This window comes from Lithobates pipiens, unplaced genomic scaffold (genome assembly GCF_037356315.1).
Source record: "Lithobates pipiens isolate NorthernLeopardFrog02 unplaced genomic scaffold, aLitPip1_a1.2 Scaffold_23, whole genome shotgun sequence".
Lineage (NCBI taxonomy): Eukaryota > Metazoa > Chordata > Amphibia > Anura > Ranidae > Lithobates > Lithobates pipiens.
This window is the reverse complement of record NW_027507785.1, coordinates 260,976,894-260,996,366: the sequence shown is the minus strand read 5'-3', so window position 1 is coordinate 260,996,366 and position 19,473 is coordinate 260,976,894. Positions and strand designations below refer to the sequence as shown.

Genomic DNA, 19,473 nt, shown 5'->3' with positions numbered 1-19,473 from the left:
CTCTAATAGGACACAGATGGCAAAAAAAAAAAATCTGACCAGCATTATAACTCTCCCTTAAGCCTCGTACACTTGATTGGATTTTCCGCAGACAAAGCATCACTTTTGTCTGAAGGACGTGGGCTGTGAACTCTTCTTGCATACAAACGGTACACAATTGTCGGCCAACAAACTCGAACGTAATGACGTACTACGTGGAATTTAAGCTCTTGAGCGCCACCCTTTGGGCACCTTCTGCTAATGTCGTTTTTGGTGAGCATTGATTCCGAGCATGCGTGTTTGTACTTTGGACTTTTGAGTGACGGACTTGTGTACACAGTATAGGGAAATCTAACAGACCATTGTCCACTGAAAATTTACTAGCCTGCCATCCAACTGTCCATTTGTTGGTGGAAAGTTGGCCAACAATTGTCTGATGGAGCATAACGGTCGGGTTTTAGGCAAACAGTCTGTCATCACACAATTCCCTGCCAAAAATCCAATCGTGTGTATGAGGCTTTACTCCAAAATGGAAAACAAAAGTTTTCCCCAATAGCCCTTTTTCAAAGAATTGTGTCACTTTGCTCATTTAGGGAAAATGGCAGGTTCTCTTGAAATACGAACTGACACCCTTTGACTGTTACGTTCAGCATCCTCTGCTTCATTGCTTTGCTGGCGCCCTCTGTAAATAGAAGCTAGTCTCCAGGCCCTAACATTACCATGACATGGAGCTTACACAGGATGATAGGGGTGCAACGGCTCAAAAAACTCACGGATCGGATCGTTCCATGGATCAGAGTCACGGATCGGATCATTTTTCAGATCAGCAAATAATAATTTAATTTGCAAAAACCTGTTAAAATTCCACCACCATATAGTCCCCACTGTAATATCCATAATCTCCCCCACTGTAATATTGGCTGAGCATGGCTGGGTATCGCAGGGTATGGCAGAGTTATGGGCTGGGTATGGCAGAGTTATGGGCTGGGTATTGGCAGGGTATGGAGGGATGGCTGCTTCCATCCGATCTCTCCCCTCCACTGTACAGATTAGTACAGAGAAGGGAGAGAGGAACCGGTGTCGTGACATGACGCCGGTTGGTTTACAAGTGATCGCTCCGTCGGAGCGATCACATTGTAAATGGCCTGGTTGTAGAGAGATGGCCGCCACTTCGGAGCTAGGCCGAAGCCGCGGCCTTTCCTAAGGCCGAGACCACAGAGCGCTCCGCAGATCGTGGCATGTGCCAATCCAGGTGGGGTGACCCGTTCAGATCACGGATCGGTGACGATCCGTTGCACCCCTACAGGATGAGGGCTCCTGGCTCCAGGGTAGTGTAGAGAAGACGGGTATCATTGGGTCTGGGGTTCTTCTTGCTAGAGAATATTTGCTTTGGAAAGCGATCTGTCATTTCAGTTTTTTATGTTGCACCTTGGGAGTTTCCTCCCAAAACCAGCTCTCTAGTTCAACTCCCGAGTCTCTCCCATCCTATGGAACTCCCTACCCCAATCTGTCCAATTATCTCCTACTCTGTCCACTTTTAGGCGATTCCTGAAAACCCTTCTCTTCAGAGAAGAATATTCTGCCCCCACCTAACAACCAAACTTTTATTTTCTCCATCAGCTCATGCCCCAAAGCTTTTACCTTTTTGTATCACTTGACCCTACTTCCTAGATTGTAAGCTCTAATGAGCAGGGCCCTCTGATTCCTCCTATATTGAATTGTATTATAACTGTACTGTCTGCCCTCATGTTGTAAAGTGCTGCACAAAATGTTGGCGCTATATAAATCCTATATAATAATTAACACTGTTATGTTCTGTCTGCAGATCGCCGTCAGTGGTGCGCCATCGTTGTGCTCCTTGCTCTGCTGCTCGTGGTACTGATCCTTTTCTTTGCGCTGTGACTTACAAGTTTACTCCTTCCATGGAATTCCAACAATACATTTTACAGTATCACAACAAACTAAAGGTGTATTAATGTGTGAATTGGCATTGCCGTGGCAAAAGGGCATTTGTGATTTTTGAAAATCAAGTGGCTACAAGCCGCAGCACCATCTTCAGGTGGTGCAGGACTACGGCGTCCCCTCTTTTTCAGAAACTTGCTACAACACGCAGAGAGCCCGAAATTTTTCTGCTTTTATCCTAAGCAGTTTACACACTGGATTACTGCTGTCTGTATTCTGTGTTCCTGCCTCATCTTCCTTTCCAAAGGAAACACGCCTGAGCTTGCCTGTCTGCCGGAACATAAGCAAAGGAGAAACCTTGGGCCTGTGGCTCCGGAGTGTACTGTTTTCAAAAGGGGAGATTTAAACCACATGTGACGTGACGGTACTGCAGAGCTGCTTGGCTAGGAACCATTAGCATCTGGAATAAATTACAGGCCTGCTTCAGCTTCCGGCAGAATCGAACCTGGACATGGCCACAAGATCTGTTTAACGCTAGTACCATTGCGGTTGGCGGCTTTATTTTTGTAAGACCGTGTGCTACGTTCTATAACAATGCCTGCATTCATTCTGCTATTACACATCTGTGACCAGAGGTCCTCATCTGCTCAACAAGATGCCTTTCTGAGAATGAGGGATGCAGAAACAAAGGCCCTGTCTACAGTACGGGACCATGGCTACCATAACATTAGAAATCCAAGAGATTTGATAATGAAGATTGATGGGTTTTGTCTCTTGATATTCAAATTACTATGAGAAGGATGCTTCACATCTGGAATTATTTAGCCAGATAGGGAGTGCCATTAAGTGAGATTACGGTTTATTCAACTGTATTATTAAGATTTGATGATAGGACTGAATCTGTGTGCACTCTACTGATTTTATTTTTATATCTGTTTTATTGATAGGCAGGCTGTGTTGTCTTACAATTCCCGATGCCACTTTCCACCCCCCTCCCCCTACTCAAGCTTTTGTCCGTTGCCTGCCTTGTAGCGTCTTTACTGAATGTGTTTTGTTCCTGTCTGTTTGTACCATATGTGTTGTAATTAACCACATTCTGTCGAACCAAACACTACATCTATTCCAAACTCTGGGAACTGTCATGGAAAGTTGGCAGCATCCGTTATGTAAATCTGTTTTTGAGCCGTTGGACATGGGAGGGACACGACCGGCTGTTGTGAATGAATCGTCACCTGAGACTTTATTGGCTGACATCCATCAAGCTATTTATTTAACAAAATAGTGCTAGTTCTGACAAATCACCAGACTTCACGAGGAACTTTTATTGCTTGGTGCTAGATATGAAGAATATTTTGCCTACTTTGTGGATTTATTTAAGATAAAATTTAATGTCTTAAAAGGTATGGATGTTTGAGTTGTGGGAAAATGATCTGTCAGTTGAGAAAGGGTTCAAAAACTGACCTTTGTCACAATAATCACCATGGCTACAATTAGTCTTTACTTTGGAAGCGTCTCCATTAAAGCCCCATTTGTTGTTTTTGTTATGCCTTCTGTCCCCTTGGGAATATTGACCCTTATTTCCTGTCTCAGAAACGGACAAGGCCTCCTGCCAGAGATGAGCACTGTCAATTAGCCCTTGTTAAGTATTTGTCTAGGTGGGGTGCGCTATCAATCGTGTTGGATCATCAACTACTGCATGGATCAGTACAGAACCAAATGCTCCATGCGCTTGGTCCCTTGTGGGATTCAATCAGGAATTTTTAAAATGCGGCGGAGACAGCTTCCCCTGCCGGGAGAAGACAATTGCATGGCAGGAGGGATTCTCCTGTCAACACTGTGTGTTAATGGGATAATTGTGCAAGTTTCTTCTCTGCAGCCCATGGTTGTGGAAAAGAAATTCACACCATCTATGGGCTGCCTTATACAGCTTGGTCTTGCCCTTGCCCACAGGCTGTGGACGGTGAAGGAGAAGCCACACACTGATACGTTTATCTCTGTCACTCTGCTCTTTCCTCTTTTAGTATATCCCTTGTTAGCAAATGAGCATTTCAGTACACCTGATTGGCTCATTGTGCTACTTATACCACTCTGAGTCTGAGCTCTGCTGAAATGGGATTGCAAGACACTGATATCATGTCAGGTTCCAGTACTTGCACTAGCAGCTTTTAAAAATACACTTAAAGGCCAAGTTCACCTTTTGAAAAAAAATAATAAATGCATCTCTTTTTTGCAGGTAAATAAACAGTGCATATGTTGTTTTTTTTTTTCTTCTAAGGAGCCTGCAGAGCATGGTACCTGAGATCAGCTGTTTGCTTGTACCTCATATTGGCAGGCAGTTACCTGAAAGCTGGAAGAATCAATGAACTACCAGAGCGCTCGCCAGCTCCCTCGTTAATTGAAAGCTACAAGTGGCTGATAGTACTTGTAGTTTATCCATACACAGGAAGCAGTGAATGAATGATGTGGGCGGAGCAATGCAAGGCCGCTCTGTGTTTTATTTTTTATTGTGACAGTGGGTATGGGGAGAAGATCTCCAGCCCGCTGTCGCAGGGAGGGGGAAGCAGGCATGCGGGGTGCATGCTAAATTTTCAAGTCTAAAAACAGATGGAACATATTCCAAAGGTGAACTTATCCTTCAATAACTTCTAATGAACATATATCTGCACAAATTGGTGTGTGTTTTTTTTTTTTTTTTTTTTTACCCACCTGAAGTTCAGCTTTAGCACAAATAACATTCAGTTATTGCAAGCATACACAGACTTGTATGCTGTAAGGCCCATTTTACACTAGCAGACTGATGCCTGTCAGTTTTTTAGGTGGACTTGATCGGACCCTCCAGTCTCTTCTATGGAGTGGTGGGTGTCGATGAACATGTGTCCGTTGACACCCGCTAATATCTGATCCTATTCACTAAAAAAAGACGGGATCCCCATCTGTCTGGTGGATTGGATGACAGTCGGGTGTAAATGGTCAGGAGGTCCGTTTACATTTGACTGCCCATAGGGGAGAGTGGCCTGTGTCTGTGTCCCCTCTGTATGAGCGGTCATAGACCAGCCATCCACCCGCTCAACAGGGATCAGTAGACAGATTCCCCGCTGAGCAGGCGGACTCCCATGGAGCCTACCCCAAGTGGAAGGGGCATTAAGCTTACGTTGGACAGATCTGCATGGATGAATTGTAATTGTGCATGATTAGTTGGACCTTTTTTTTTTTTTTTTTCCCAACCCGTGGGTTCCTGTAATGATTGTCATATAAGCAGTGTATTTAATTGCATTGTGTACATTTTCCACAATCGATCACCTTTCTCCCTTATATCTACATGATTGATCTTGTGTGATTTTATAGAGTTGCATGTGGAGAAGAGTAAAATATAAAACGAAATATGTAGTTTGCAAAGTAGGAGTGCCCTTTCAGATCTGCTTATTCTCCATCAGATAGAGAATTGAGTAAATAATCTCTGGTGCACATCTGGAAAGTATTCACAGCGCTTCACTTTTTCCACCTTTTGTTATGTTATAGCCTTATTCCAAAATGGATTAAATTCATTATTTCCCTCAAATCTCTACAAGTAATAACTCCTAATAACAACATGAAAGAAGTTTGTTGAAATCTTTGCAAATTCTTGCCAACCGTCTCCTGTACATACACGTCGGCAGTTTAAAGATGGATATTTTGGTAATGGCAGTACCTGCTGCCACAACCCAGGTATCCATCTTTTGAGCCGGCATCCTGTTTACGATAATGGTGGCCTCTGCAGCGGATTCGCCACAAAATGACCATTATTGGAGGTGGGAAAGGGGCCACCCCCTTCCCGCCGCTTACCAAACCCTTGGTCAGGGTGAGTGAGGCTAAGATGGCCCCCACCCGTCTCCATACCATAGCAGGGCGGAAGTGATGTCAAAACGTCACTTCCACCCATACGTCTTAAAGGCTAATTTTTTTTTCAAATGACAGAATTATTTTTATTTTTTTATTGCATTTAGGTTCAAATATGAGATCTGGGGACTTTTTGATCCCAAATTTCATATACTGTCATGCTCTTTCCTATTACAGGGGATGTTAACATTCCTTGTACTAGGAATAAAAGTGACCCGAATTATTATTTTTTTTTTTTAAAGTGTAAAAATAAAATAAATAAGAAAAAAAAAATATATTTTTTTTAAAGCACCCCGTCCTGACAAGCTTGCACGCAGAAGCAAACGCATATGTGAGCAGCAGCCGCATATGAAAACGGTGGTCCACACGTGAAGTATCGCCACAATCGTTAGAGCAATAATTCTAGCCCTAGACCTCCTCCGTAACTCAAAACATGCAACCTGTAGAATCTTTTAAACAACGCCTATGGAGATTTTTAAGGGTAAAAGTTTGACGCCATTCCACGAACGGGCGCAATTTTGAAGCGTGACATGTTGGGTATCCATTTACTTGGTGTAACGTTATCTTTCACAATCTACAAACAAATTGGGCTAACTTTACTGGTGTCTTATTTATTTATTTTATTCAAAAAAAGTGGATTTTTTCCAAGAAAAGTGCGCTTGTAAGACAGCTGCGCAAATACGATGTGACAAGTATTGCAATGATCGCCATTTTATTCCCTAGGGTGTTAGAATTTTTTTTTATAATGTTTGGGGGTTCTAAGTAATTTTCTAGCAAAAAAAAAAACTGTTTAAAAATGAGGCCTGGTCTTTAAGTGGTTAAAAATAAAAAATGAAAAAATCTCATGTACATAAGTATTCACAGCCTTCGCTCATTACTTTGAAGCACCTTTGGCACCAATTACAGCCTCCAGTCTTTTTGAGTATGATATTACAAGCTTGGCACACCTATTTTTGGGAAGTTTCTCCCATTTTTCTTTGCAGGAGTGATCAAGCTCCATCAAGTTGGATGGGGTGCGTCGGTGCACAGCCATTTTCAGATCTCTCGAGAAATGTTCAGTCAGGTTCAAGTCTGGGCTCTGGCTGGGTCACTTGAGGACATTCACAGAGTTGGCCCTTAGGCACTCCTTTTGTTATCTTGGCTGTGTACTTAGGGTCTTTGTCCTGTTGGAAGATGAACCTTTGCCCCAGTCTGAGGTCCTGAGCGCTCTGGAGCAGGTTTTCATCAAGGATGTCTGTACATTGCTGGATTAATCTTTCCCTTGATCCTGACTTGTCTGCCAGTTCCTGCTACTGAAAAACATTCCAACAGCATGATGCTGCCACCACCATGCTTCACTGTAGAGATGGTATTGGCCAGGTGATGCGCGGTGCCTGGTTTCCTCCAGACATGACACTTGCCATTCAGACCAAAGTGTTCAATCTTTGTTTCATCAAACCAGAGAATTTTGTTTCTCGCGGTCTGATAGTCCTTCAAGTGCCTTTTGGCAAACTCCAGGCAGGCTGTCATGTGTTTTTTTTTTTTTTTTTTTTTTAAACTAAGGAGTGGCTTACTTTTGGGCACTCTACCATACAGACCTGATTGGTGGAGTGCTGCAGAGATGGTTGTTGTTCTGGAAGGTTCTCTCTGCACAGAGAAATTCTGGAGCTTTGTCAGAGTGACCATTGGGTTCTTGGTCACCTCCCTGACTCCTTCTCCCCCGATTGCTCAGTTTGGTCAGTCAGCCCGCTCTAGAAGAGTGCTGGTGATTCCAAACTTCTTACATTTATGGATGATGGATGCCACTGTGCTCATTGGGGCCTTTAATGCTGTAGAAGTGTTTCTGTACCCCCCCCCCCTTTCCTCAGATCTGTCCCTCAATATAATCCTGTCTCGAAGGTCTACAGACAATTCCTTGGAGTTCATGGAATGGTTTGTGCGCTGACATGCACTGTTATCTGTGGGACCCTATATAGACAGGTGGGTGCTTTTCCAAATCATGTTCAATCAACTGAATTTACCACAGATGTACTCCAATCAAGTTTTAGAAACATCTCAAGGATGATCAGTGGACACAGGGTACACCTGAGCTATATTTTGAGTTTAATGGCAAAGGCTGTGGATAGTTGTGTACAAGTAATTTTTTTTTTTTTTTAAATAAATTTGCAAAGATTTCAAACAAATTTCTTTCACATTGTCATTATGGGGTATTGTTCGTAGAATTTTGAGGAAAATAATGAATTGAATCAATTTTGGAATAAGGCTGTAACATAATAAAATGTGGAAAAAGTGAAACACTGTAAATACTTTCCGGATTGATTGTACATGTGATTGCTGTACACAATTACTGTTAATCCTGTGGTTTTGAGTCCATTAAATGTGCCTTCTTGCAGAGGGACAATACTATAAAAGCACAATACTGCCCATTCTATATAGGTTAACATTGGCATTGTATGCCTTGGGTCCATGATCAATAAAAAGAAAAAAAAAATTGAACCGAGGAGGTATAGGAAAGTGAGTATTTCTTATTGCCTGCAAGATAGCACTGTACACACTACTAATATTCCCACTACAGGTTAAGTATATATATATTTTTTTTTTTTTTTGATTGAGGTACTGTTCCATTTTTTTTTTGTGTCTTTTTGTTTTTATACCTATGGACTGCTTGTTGGAAACTATTGAAGTAGAAATGTGTCTTTGAGAACATTTTGAGGGACCGATTGGGTTCCTATCTCAGCACTGCTAATTTGTGGATGTATACTGCTGCTTAGATCATGAAACTGGTAATGTTTGGGATTTGATCTCTACAGTTGGGAGTGACAGGGGATGAATCCTGTACTCTGTACTACATTTCAGACCCTTGTACAAACTTCCATTTCATGAACATATTTTTAAGATTTGAATCTGTGAATTTCCATTAGATGCAAGTGGTGAAATAAAGTGTATTTCTTTTATATAATTGTGTTTTTTGTTTTTTCTTTTCTCTTTCTCTAGTAGTTCACAAAGCATCTCTGACCTAACCAGCTATATTATATTCGTAAACGGGAGCTTCACCCCTTGTTTTTTTTTCTTCTATCTCTGGTTAGTAAGATTATCCTCAATTCACATTTACATATCCAGCTTTGTTCTGCTGCTGCAAGCTGGGTCCAGCGCTACCATCTATCTCTGACGTGTGTGCCTAGAACTGGTGTCTTAAAGGGATTGTAAAGGTATTTTTTTTTTTTCTTAAAATAACAAACATATTATACTTGCCTCCACTGTGCAGCTCGTTTTGCACAGAGTGGCCCCAAACCTGCTCTTCTGGGGTCCCTCGGCGGCTGTCTCTGCTTCTTCCCGCAGGTACTTCTCACGTTCATGCGAGCTCCCTCGCATGGTGAGAAGCACCTGCGGGCGCGCTCCCGTGATACAGCAGCTCGCTGTATCACACGGCCCCCGCCCCCCAGCGCGCCGCATCATTGGATGTGATTGACAGCAGCGCGAGCCAATGGCTGCGCGGCCTTCAATCAATCCACTCCAGCCAATCAGCGGCCAGGCTGAGTGGTGAAGAGGAAGTCGGGGGCGAGCGCGGGACTTTCGAGGGGGTGAGGTAAGTAAAACGGCATTGTCAGATGTTTTTTCACCTTAATGCATAGAATGCATTAAGGTGAAAAAACATTTACCTTTACAACCCCTTTTAACGGCAGAGCAGTTTTCCTGGATAAGATTACAGTACCTTGCCCACTTTTGTCACTGTATCATCACGTCTAAGGCCAGGCATAGATGGAGCAAATTTCTTTCCTGCAACAGGTTGCAGGAAAGCAATTTACTTGATTCCCCTATCAGCACAGACAATATTGAAAGGGGAATCCCTCTGATGGAGCCATTGTGTTCTCTAGCAATAATCCCATGTAAAATCCAGCAGGCTGGTTGTACCCATGCTGAACGATTTATCAACTTGGGTACATTCAGCCTGCCCATGTGTGATTTGAATCTCGGACTGTTCAGCAGGAGAATTTCAACAGTCTATGTCAAGCTTAACACATGAAACCAAAGAAGGAAAGCTCTTCTAGGTTCATGGGATATGTTTTTTGTTCCTGATGCACATCCGATTAGCTAGAACTGATTTTTTTTGTACGTTAGTTGCTGTAGAATATTTTTTAGTGTGTTGCAACCAAGATGACCAGCAACAACAAAATCAATTCCACAGTAGCATGCTTTTAAGATACTCTATTTAATTGACCATAAACATAATTTGATTTTTGGTGGAAAAAGATCTGGAATGGTGTTGCAGAAGGTATATAGTCTTTTCACAGGTGGTCCTCTTGATGACTTCCCTTAATAAAGCCTCAAGTTTGCCAGAAAATGAGAGGGAACCTAAGGACTTCTTGGAATCGAAAGACTGCTTGGAATCAACATCTGCAGCCCCTGTCTTGAGCCAAAGAATTCTGCAGGCAGCCATCACATCAGCAGATTTGGTCATAGCTTAACATGTTTCATTTTACTCTGCATCTACTAAGACTTCAATGGGCTAGATCTAATTTTATGAGCAATAGAAAGTCTGAACAAGCAGCAAACACCAAGTTCAAACAGGAGCTGATACTACCTAGAGTAAAGTGGATCAACTACCACCTAGGCAGAGGAATCCAACAAGGAAAGTAAAGATTCTTAAGAAAAGTCTCCAGGTGTTTATCAATTCTGGAAGTAGAATATTGTTCTTGGAGAACCAGAAACCCAGATAAGGCTTCATTCACAGGTCTGACTTGGCTTGGGAGAAATATGGACTAGATATTTCTAGTGGAAAAACTACTCTTAATAACTCCTCTGTCACCATCATAAAAATGAGGTCATCAGGAAATCTTACTAATCCTCACTTGTGAACTAATGACTTGGATACTATGGTCAGCAGGATACATTTACTAATCCTCATTTGTGGACTAATGACTTGGACAGTGTGTCCTCAAATTCCACAATGGTTCAAAGGATTCCTCGGATAAGGCAATAAACCTAAATGACTCTTTCCTGTGTCAGCGGATCTGAACAAATATTTCAAACACGGTCAGAGTAGATCTGTTATGAGAGAAATAAAGGGGCTTCCATTTCTGACAATGCTGCCTAGACAGGCAGTTTTGTCACGAATGACAGTCCCTTTATTAAGCATCAAACTGATCCACTGGTTTCAGTGCTTTGGCTAAGGACAGGTTTGCTGTAAATGAAGTCAGAACTCACAACATGCATACTTCCAGGATCAGTAATGGAGCCAGTATGACAGCCAGGGAACCTGAATTTTCACAAAAGTCCACAGTACCAGCCTGCTGATATGTCATGACAAGTTTTCTTTTATATGTTATTCCACTTGCAGTTTACCTGCAGAGAAAGGGTTTATTTTAAGCCCAGAAATAGGCTGATGATAACCTTAAAGCGGAGGTCCACCCTAAAATGGACCTCCGCTCATCGGAATCCCCCCCCCCCCCCCTCCGGCGCCACAATCGGCACCTTTCAGGGGGGAGGGGGGTGCAGTTACCTGGATAATCCAGGTAACTGCACCCACTTCCGGGCTAGCTCTCTGCGGAAAGGGGCGTACGTTACGCCCCTTTCCGCAAGCGCCCGCCCCCTTCAGCAAGTGCCCCGCTGCCTGCTGGGAAACACACAGCTCCCAGAGGCAGCAGGGACCGTCCGGAGTGCGCCGCGCGGCTCGCGCATGCGCAGTAGGGAACCGGGAAATGAAGCCGAAAGGCTCCATTTCCTGATTCCCATACCCAAGATGGCGGCGGCACGAGCGAGCGATCGGCTTCGGGTGCCGACATCGTGGGCGCGCTGGACAGGTAAGTGTCACTATTTAAAAGTCAGCAGCTGCAGTATTTGTAGCTGCTGGCTTTTAAAAAAAAAAAAAAAAAAAAAACGCGGAGTCCCGGTGGACTCCCGCTTTAATGGCCAACCTTTACAGATACTGAAAGGGTGTGATAGAAGATACAGTTCAAGATTTGTATGTTGGGCCATGTATGCTGCTGTCATAGAGCACTTTGCTCTTCTGCTGAATGATATTCAAAATCAACTTCTGCCCTGATCACTCATGTTTAATCTGACTAATCGGACACATTTTCTGCATCTCAGTTTTAAAGAAAAATGCTCACAAGCAGATTTTTCAACTAGATGGAAGATCTCTTTGTACAATAAGAGCCTATTCACACCCGTACATTATCACAATGCATGGAATTGAACCATAAATGGATTAGTGATTTATTGTAATTTTCAATGGCAGGCCAATATAATAAGGGGAGCACCTACGCTAAAAAGCATCGTAATTGTGCAAGTCCAATTTTTAGTCTGTTGGCAGCCCATTCAACTGAATGGACTGTGAGATGAGGCATATGATGTAGATCACTTCATTTCATGAACACCATGGGGGTTATTTACGAAAGGCAAATCCACTTTGCACTGCAAAATATTTACATAAATGTGAGGGGGTGTACTCACTTTTGTGAGACACTGCATATACACTGGGACAGTTACTTAGTATATTTTCACAATCAATGGCTTTTGGGATGTCTTAACCACTTCCCGACCGGCGCATGACGATGTACGTCGGCAGAATGGCACAGGCAGGCAACTTGGCGTACAGGTACGCCCATTTGAAATTGCAGCGCGCACACGTGCCGGTCGGGACCCCTGTGAGTCCGGTCGCGGGTCCCGAGGACTCGAGCGTAGCGGGGATACTTGCGATCGTCTCACGGGGAGGCTGAATGGGGAGATGCGGAAGTAAACTGCATCTCCCCGTTCTGCCTAGCAACAAGTGACACTGATCTCTGCTCCCTGTGATTGGAGCAGAGATAGGTGTTCACTAACACAGCCACGCCCTCCAAAGTTAGTAACATGCCCTTAGGACACACTTAACCCCTATACTGCCACCCCCTGGTTAACCCCTTCACTGCCAGTGTCCTTTACACAGGAATCAGTGCATTTGTATAGCACTGATTGCTGTATAAATGACAATGGACCGAAAGATGTGTCAAAAATGTCCGATGTGTCCGCCATAATGTCGTAGTCACAATAAAAATCGCTGATTGCCGCCATTACTAGTAAAAAAAAAAATTATTAATAAAAATGCCATAAAACTATCCCCTTTTTTGTAAACGCTATAAATTGTGCGCAAACCAATCAATCGCTTATTACGATTTTTTTTTTTACCAAAAATATGTAGAAGAATACGTATCGGCCTAAACTGAGGAAAAAAAAAAGTTTTTTTTTATATATTTTTGGGGGATATTTATTATAGCAAAAAGTAAAAAATAATACGTTTTTTTTTTTTTTCAAAATTGTCCCTTTTTTTTTTTTTGTTTATAGCGCAAAAAATAAAAACCGCAGGGGTGATCAAATACCACCAAACGAAAGCTCTATTTGTGGGGAAAAAGTAAATTTTGTTTGGGAGCCACGTTGCACGACCGCGCAGTTGTCAGTTAAAGTGCAAAAAGTGGTCTGGTCTTAAGCCAGCAAAATGGTCCAGTCTAAAAGTGGTTAATGTACTGATATTCTTTTAATTATTTGTTAATTTATTTCATGCTTATGTAAAATATAGTATATTATTGTATTCTATAACTGGGATATCAATGCACTACATGGTGTAGATCCATGCACTGAGGAGTGCCTACTAGATTTGTATGTGCTGACATCCACTCATTTGGTTTTGGTGGTATTTTAGTAATTTTTATATGTGTATTTCTTTATGCATTTTTTTTGGGGTTGGGTTTTGTTCAGCTGCACAAGGGGAATCATTTTGTGAAGACCATGCTATGTGAACACAACACCCCAATGCAGGTCCTCAATCCAATAAAAACATGGATTAAAGTTTTTTTGGGCTTTTTTTTTTTTTTAGCAGGGGTTTGCTTAGGCCGCCGATACATTAGTCAATCAGCGGGTTGAAAAAAAATAAATAAAAAAAAACCCTGTTTCCACACACTCGATGTGGATGGGGAATCCTTGCAGAGCTATTTATTCTGGCAGCGGAGAGACTTCCCTTCCATCAGAATACAGTGATAAGTGGTGCTGGCTATAGCTGGCAGCACTGATCGATCGGGGAAAAACCCAACACGGTGCTTGAGCAGAAGTCATCCGGTAGATCGACTTCTGTAAATCAAGCCTGCCCATACATGGATCGAAATTTGCCCGATTCAGCAAGGGCTTTCGATCCGTGTATAGTCTGTGTAAGACCAGAATATTTCTTTAGGGTTCTTCTTGGGCAGGGTTCACTAAATGGCGTATCATGGAGCATCCCGAAACCAGGTAACAGTCCTGTCCAGATCGCAGCCGCGCAACACTTATCAACCTGGGTGTTCTCTCTCTCTCTGGCCTCCTGACCAGCTGCCACCATCATCCTCACAGCAGGCTGGGCGGGAGACGCTGCGTAAATTGACGGGGGTATACAAGTACCTAAAATAAATTAATATCTGGACAGAGGGCAGGATTTGGTAATCGCCTGCTTGTTAATGTAATAAGATGGCCATCTCCCGCCCTTTGCCCTGAGATGCAGCACCCCCCCCCGCTTGCTGTGAGAATGATGGCATTGGCCAAGGGGAAACCAGAGAGAAAGTGAGAACATCTAGCTGCTGTGCCGCTGCCCTGGTAGGACTGTGCAGGGGAGGCTGAATGATGAAAGGAGGATTAGGAGGAGAGGGGTGCTATTACTGTAATGCAGGCTATACATGGAGAAAATTTGCTTGATTTCCCCATCAACACAGTGTTGACAGGGGAATCCCTCCTATGGAGATATTGTATTCTCCCGGCTATAGCAGCCACTAGCGATAATTGCATGTAAAATCCGGCAACCTGGTTCTACTCAAGCAGATTGACATTCAGCCTGCCCATAAATGGTTCCGAATTTGGCCTTGTGATGTGAAGTGAAACTGAGGACACTGATGGACTGCTTTAAAGGGAGGACTGTGATGTAAAGGCAGACTGTGAACACTGATGTAAAGGGGGAGCCGTGATGTTAAGGGGGGGCTGAGGACAGGGAGGACTGTGATGTAAAGGCAGACAGAACACTGATCTAAAGGGGGAGCCGTGATGTTAAGGGGGGGGGGCTGAGGACAGGGAGGGCTGTGATGTTAATGCAGACTGTGAACATTGATGTAAAGGGGGAGAGCCATGATGTTAAGTGGAGGGGCTGAGGACAGGGGGGACTGTGATGTAAAGGCAGACTGTGAACACTAATGTAAAGGGGGAGCTGTGATGTTAAAGGGGGGGGGGGGCTGAGGACTGTGATGTAAAGGCAGACTGTGAACACTAATGTAAAGGGAGAGCCGTGATGTTAAAGGGGGGGAGGACTGAGGACAGGGGGGACTGTGGTGTAAAGGCAGACTGTGAACCCTGATGTAAAGGGGGAGAGCCGTGATATTAAGGGGGGCTGAGGACAGGGAGGACTGTGATGTAAAGGCAGACTGTGAACACTAATGTAAAGGGGGAGCCGTGATGTTAAAGGGGGGGGGGGGCTGAGGACAGGGAGGACTGTGATTGTGTTTTAGCGTAAACATGAGATTTGGACCATAAGAAAATTTTATAAACTGGATCCCCATAAATTTTAATTCAAGAACTTGTTCTAAGGTAAAAAGATTGAGAGAGATTGCACCACAAATTAATTAACCTGCAATGATAGAAATCCCTCAGTGCAGGTTCCCCTGTCTCCCACCTCCACCTCATACAAGAGGCCATCCACCAGGATAAATAATACATCTCCAAGTGTGTATTCTGAGGCTGATCCCTTATTTACAATGCAATGCAGCAATTACCCTTTTCCCGCTACATTATGCACAGGACACCTTTCACCTCACTAATAAATGAGTTATTTTCAGCAATTTAGAGCGAGGTTATCCCTAATTAATGTGCCTGTAGACTTGGAAATGAGCATTGTGTATGGGAATGCTGATAACCTGCCGGGGGTTGTCGTGTCTGATGCTGTAGGTCAGTATGCAGACATGACAGCTCTGCAAATGACTATCAATACTATCTAACGGCAGGAATCTTGCTTACTGAGCCTGGGGGCAGAAAGATGGCTGGGAGAGGGGGAAGGGGCAGACATGTATGCGGTGCTTTGTCTTCCAGGGTGCAGGGAGGGGGGAGAGGTGCTTGGTGTCTGCTGGCTGGGGGAGGGGGGGGGGGGGTCATACAAAAGCTCCAGGAGGCCGCCGCTATAATGTGACAGGCCTGAGGCCTCCAGTGTTCCCACTGTGTGTGTGTGGGCCTCACTGCACAGAAAGGGAGACTGGGGAGGGGGGTCTCCTAGTATTCTCTGGGGGAGGTTATTATCTCTGGGAGTTCCTGCTACTGTGAAATCTGAATTGGTTTATCACCTGAATTTATGACTTGGTAATTGAAGTGACAAAGCTGACCGAGTTTACTGCTTTCTGACTTGTAGAATATTTGCAAGTCAGGGTAATGGTGGTGTGCGTATATTTCGGAGTATTCAGGAACTGCCATTGCTGGCCTGTTTCTGAAAATATTAGTTGCCTGGCTGTTATATAGTGTCTTGAAAAAGTATTCATGCTCCTTTAAATTTTCCACATTTTGTCATGTTACAACCAAAAATGTAAATATATTTTATTGGGATTTTATGCGATAGACCAACACAAAGTGTCAAATAATTGTGAAGTTAAAGGAAAATAATAAATGATTTTCAATTTTTTTTTACAAATAAATATCTGAAAAGTCTGGAGTGCATTTGTATTCGGCCCTCTTTACTCTGATGCCCCTAACTAAAATCTAGTGGAACCAATTGCCTTTAGAAGTCACCTAATTAGTAAATAGAGTCCACCTGTGTGTAATTTAATCTCAGTATAAATACCGCTGTTCTGTGAAGCCCTTTTTTTTATTTTTAGAGAACCTTAGTGAAGAAACAGCATCACGAAGGCCAAGGAATACACCAGACAGGTCGGGGATAAAATTGTGAAGTATAAAGCAGGGTTCAGTTAAAGAGGAAGTAAACTCTCCCACTCTGATGCTTCTTTTCATTTAGTCCATTATAATAAGTAATTATCAGACTATAGCCACTGTAATCCAGCCCAAATCGCATATTACTGTTTAAAGAAACTTTAAAAAAACTTGTTTCCAGGGGTAAGGCTGTGCCATCTTAAGTATTGTTTTCTGAGTCCACAGTGGAGTGTATTTCCGCCCTTACATTGAGCACTTCCTGTTCTGTTAACCAAGCCTCCTTCTCAATCCAACGTTTCTATGGCAACCCTGCTTCCCTGTTCATAGCTTACTTGTTTATTTCATAGTATTTACTTGTGCTGATGTCTAATGTTTGCCTTTGTCAGACTTACTGCAGTAATGGCCAAGTTTAGACTGTATGTGAGGTCACATGGTGTGTAGGAAGAAGCTCCTGGGAGTTCAGTGTTGTGCGGTAGGAAGTCCTGATAACAGATAGATAAACACATAGAGAGTGTGCCCTAAATCAGGGGAGATCTGGGCATGCTCAGTAACTTCATTCTACAGAACAAAAATGATTACAACAATACTAAGCAAGTTAGGAGATATCTGCAAGCAGTGTTCATTGGGGTTCTTTATGCTGATTTACATGGGACAAAGTTGTGGGGAGGGTTTACAACCACTTTAAATAAAAATATCCAAAACTTTGAACATCTCACGGAGCACTGTTCAATCCATCATCCAAAAATGGAAAGAGTATGGCACAACTGCAAACCCACTAAGACATGGCCGCCCACCTAAACTGACAGGCCGGGCAAGGAGAGCATTAGGCCCCTTTCACACGGGGCGGAATGATCCGCCCTGTGATGATCCGCTCGCTCAGCGGGGATCGCTCCATTGTCCCCGCTGAGCCAGCGGCGGACAGGACGGTCTCTGCACACTGTGCAGGGACCGCCCTGTCAGCTCTCCGCTCTCCTCTATGGGGATTGGATGAGCACGGACCGTCTGTCCGTGTTCATCCGATCCGCTCTGCAGACGAAGAAAAAAATAGGATTTTCCTCCGTCTGCAGAATCGGATAGTAGCGGAGGCGGACAATAGCGGGTGTCCCATAGGGATGCATGTATGTCCGTATTTCATCCGCAAACGGATGGATGAAATACGGACATAATGTCCGCATGTTTGAAAGGGGCCTAAATCGGAGAAGCAGCCAAGAGGCCCATGGTAACTCTGGAGGAGCTGCAGAGATCCACAGCTCAGGTGGGAGAATCTGTCCACAGGACAACTATTAGTCATGCACTCCACAAATCTGACCTTTATGGAAGAGTGGCAAGATGAAAGCCATAAAAATTCCCATTTGCAGTTTGCAAGAAAATATGCGGGGAACACAGCAAATATGTGGCAGAAGGTGCTCTGGTCAGATGAGACCAATATTAAACTTTATGGCCTAAAAGCAAAACATGTGGCGGAAAACGAACACTGCACATCACCCCCACCGTAAAGCTACTTTAACACTGAGTCGCTTTACAGGCGCTACATCGCTAAAAATAGGGCCTGTAAACAGCCTCTCCTGTCTCTCCAGTATGAAAGCTCAAGTGCTTTCACATTGGAGCGGTGCACTTGTGGGGTGGTAAAAAAAAGTCCTGCAAGCAGCATCTTTGCAGCGTTGTATACACCGCTCCTAAAGCACCCCTGACCATTGAAATGAATGGGGCAGCCCCACCAAACCACGTGTTTGTAGACGGGTTAAACCCTTTTAAAAGCGCTAGAGGCTGAATATCGCCACTAAAACTATTGTAAAGCGCTGCTAAAAATAGCGGTGCTTTACAGCCGATGCCCGCCCCCGTGTGAAAGTAGCCATAAACATGGTGGTGGCAGCATCATGTTGTGGGGATGCTTTTCTTCAGCGGAGGCCGGGAAGCATGTGGAGTCTGTAAAAGACTTGAGACTGGGGGGAAGGTTCTCCTTCCAGCAGGACAACGATCCTAAACATACAGCCAGAGCTATAGTAGAATGGTTTAGAACAAAGCATATTCATGTGTTAGAATGGCCCAGTCAAAGTCCAGACCTAAATGTAATTAAGAATCTGAGGCAAGATTTGTAAATTGCTGTTCACAGATGCTCTCCATCCAATCTGAGATCTTGAGCTATTTTGCAAAGAAGAATAGGCAAAACCGGTCGAGATATACCCAAAAAGACTTACAGCTGTAATTGCAGAAAAATATGGTTCTACAAAGTATTGACTCGGGAGCTGAATGCAAATGCATGCCACACTTTTCACATATTTATTTGTAAAAAATTTGGAAAACAATTTTTATTATTTTCCTTCCACTTCACAATTATGTGCCACTTTGTGTTGGTCTATCACTTAAAGTAACTGTAAAGGCCTTTTTTTTTGTTTCTTAAATAACAAACATGTCATGCTTACCTTCACTGTGCAGCTCGTTTTGCACAGAGTGGCCCTGAACCTGGTCTTCTGGAGTCCCCCGGTGACTCTCGTGGCTCCTCCCCACATCTGATAAACCCTGTGGAGAAGCGTTTCCCCAAAGGGGTTACCTTGCGGGTACACACATGATCGTCCTATTTTCTTTTTTTCACTATAAGAAGCCCTTTGCCGCAACTACTTGACTGAGCTGATTGTGGACCACATCCCTGATACTTAAGCCGTGTACACATGATCGGAATTCCAGCCAGAAAAAGACCGATGAGAGCCTTTCATCGGAAAATGCGACCGTGTGTATGCTCCATCTGAATTTAGCTGTCAGAATTTCCGCCAGCCAAAAATCGATAGCATGTTCTCAATTTTCCAGACGGAAAAACTTTCTATCGGTAATTCCGATCGTGTG

At 43.6% G+C, this 19,473-nt stretch overlaps 1 protein-coding gene across 1 annotated transcript in view; it reads left to right on the top strand.

Moving 5' to 3' along the window:
• The window catches only part of STX6 (syntaxin 6), a 42,951-nt gene extending 34,256 nt beyond the window's left edge, over nt 1–8,695 (top strand). Inside the window, exon 8 of the mRNA XM_077453104.1 lies at nt 1,805–8,695. Within this exon, the coding sequence (XP_077309230.1) occupies nt 1,805–1,881 (77 nt within the window). The 3' untranslated portion in view covers nt 1,882–8,695. The remainder of the gene's footprint in view (nt 1–1,804) is intronic.
• Nucleotides 8,696–19,473: the final 10,778 nt, after the last annotated feature.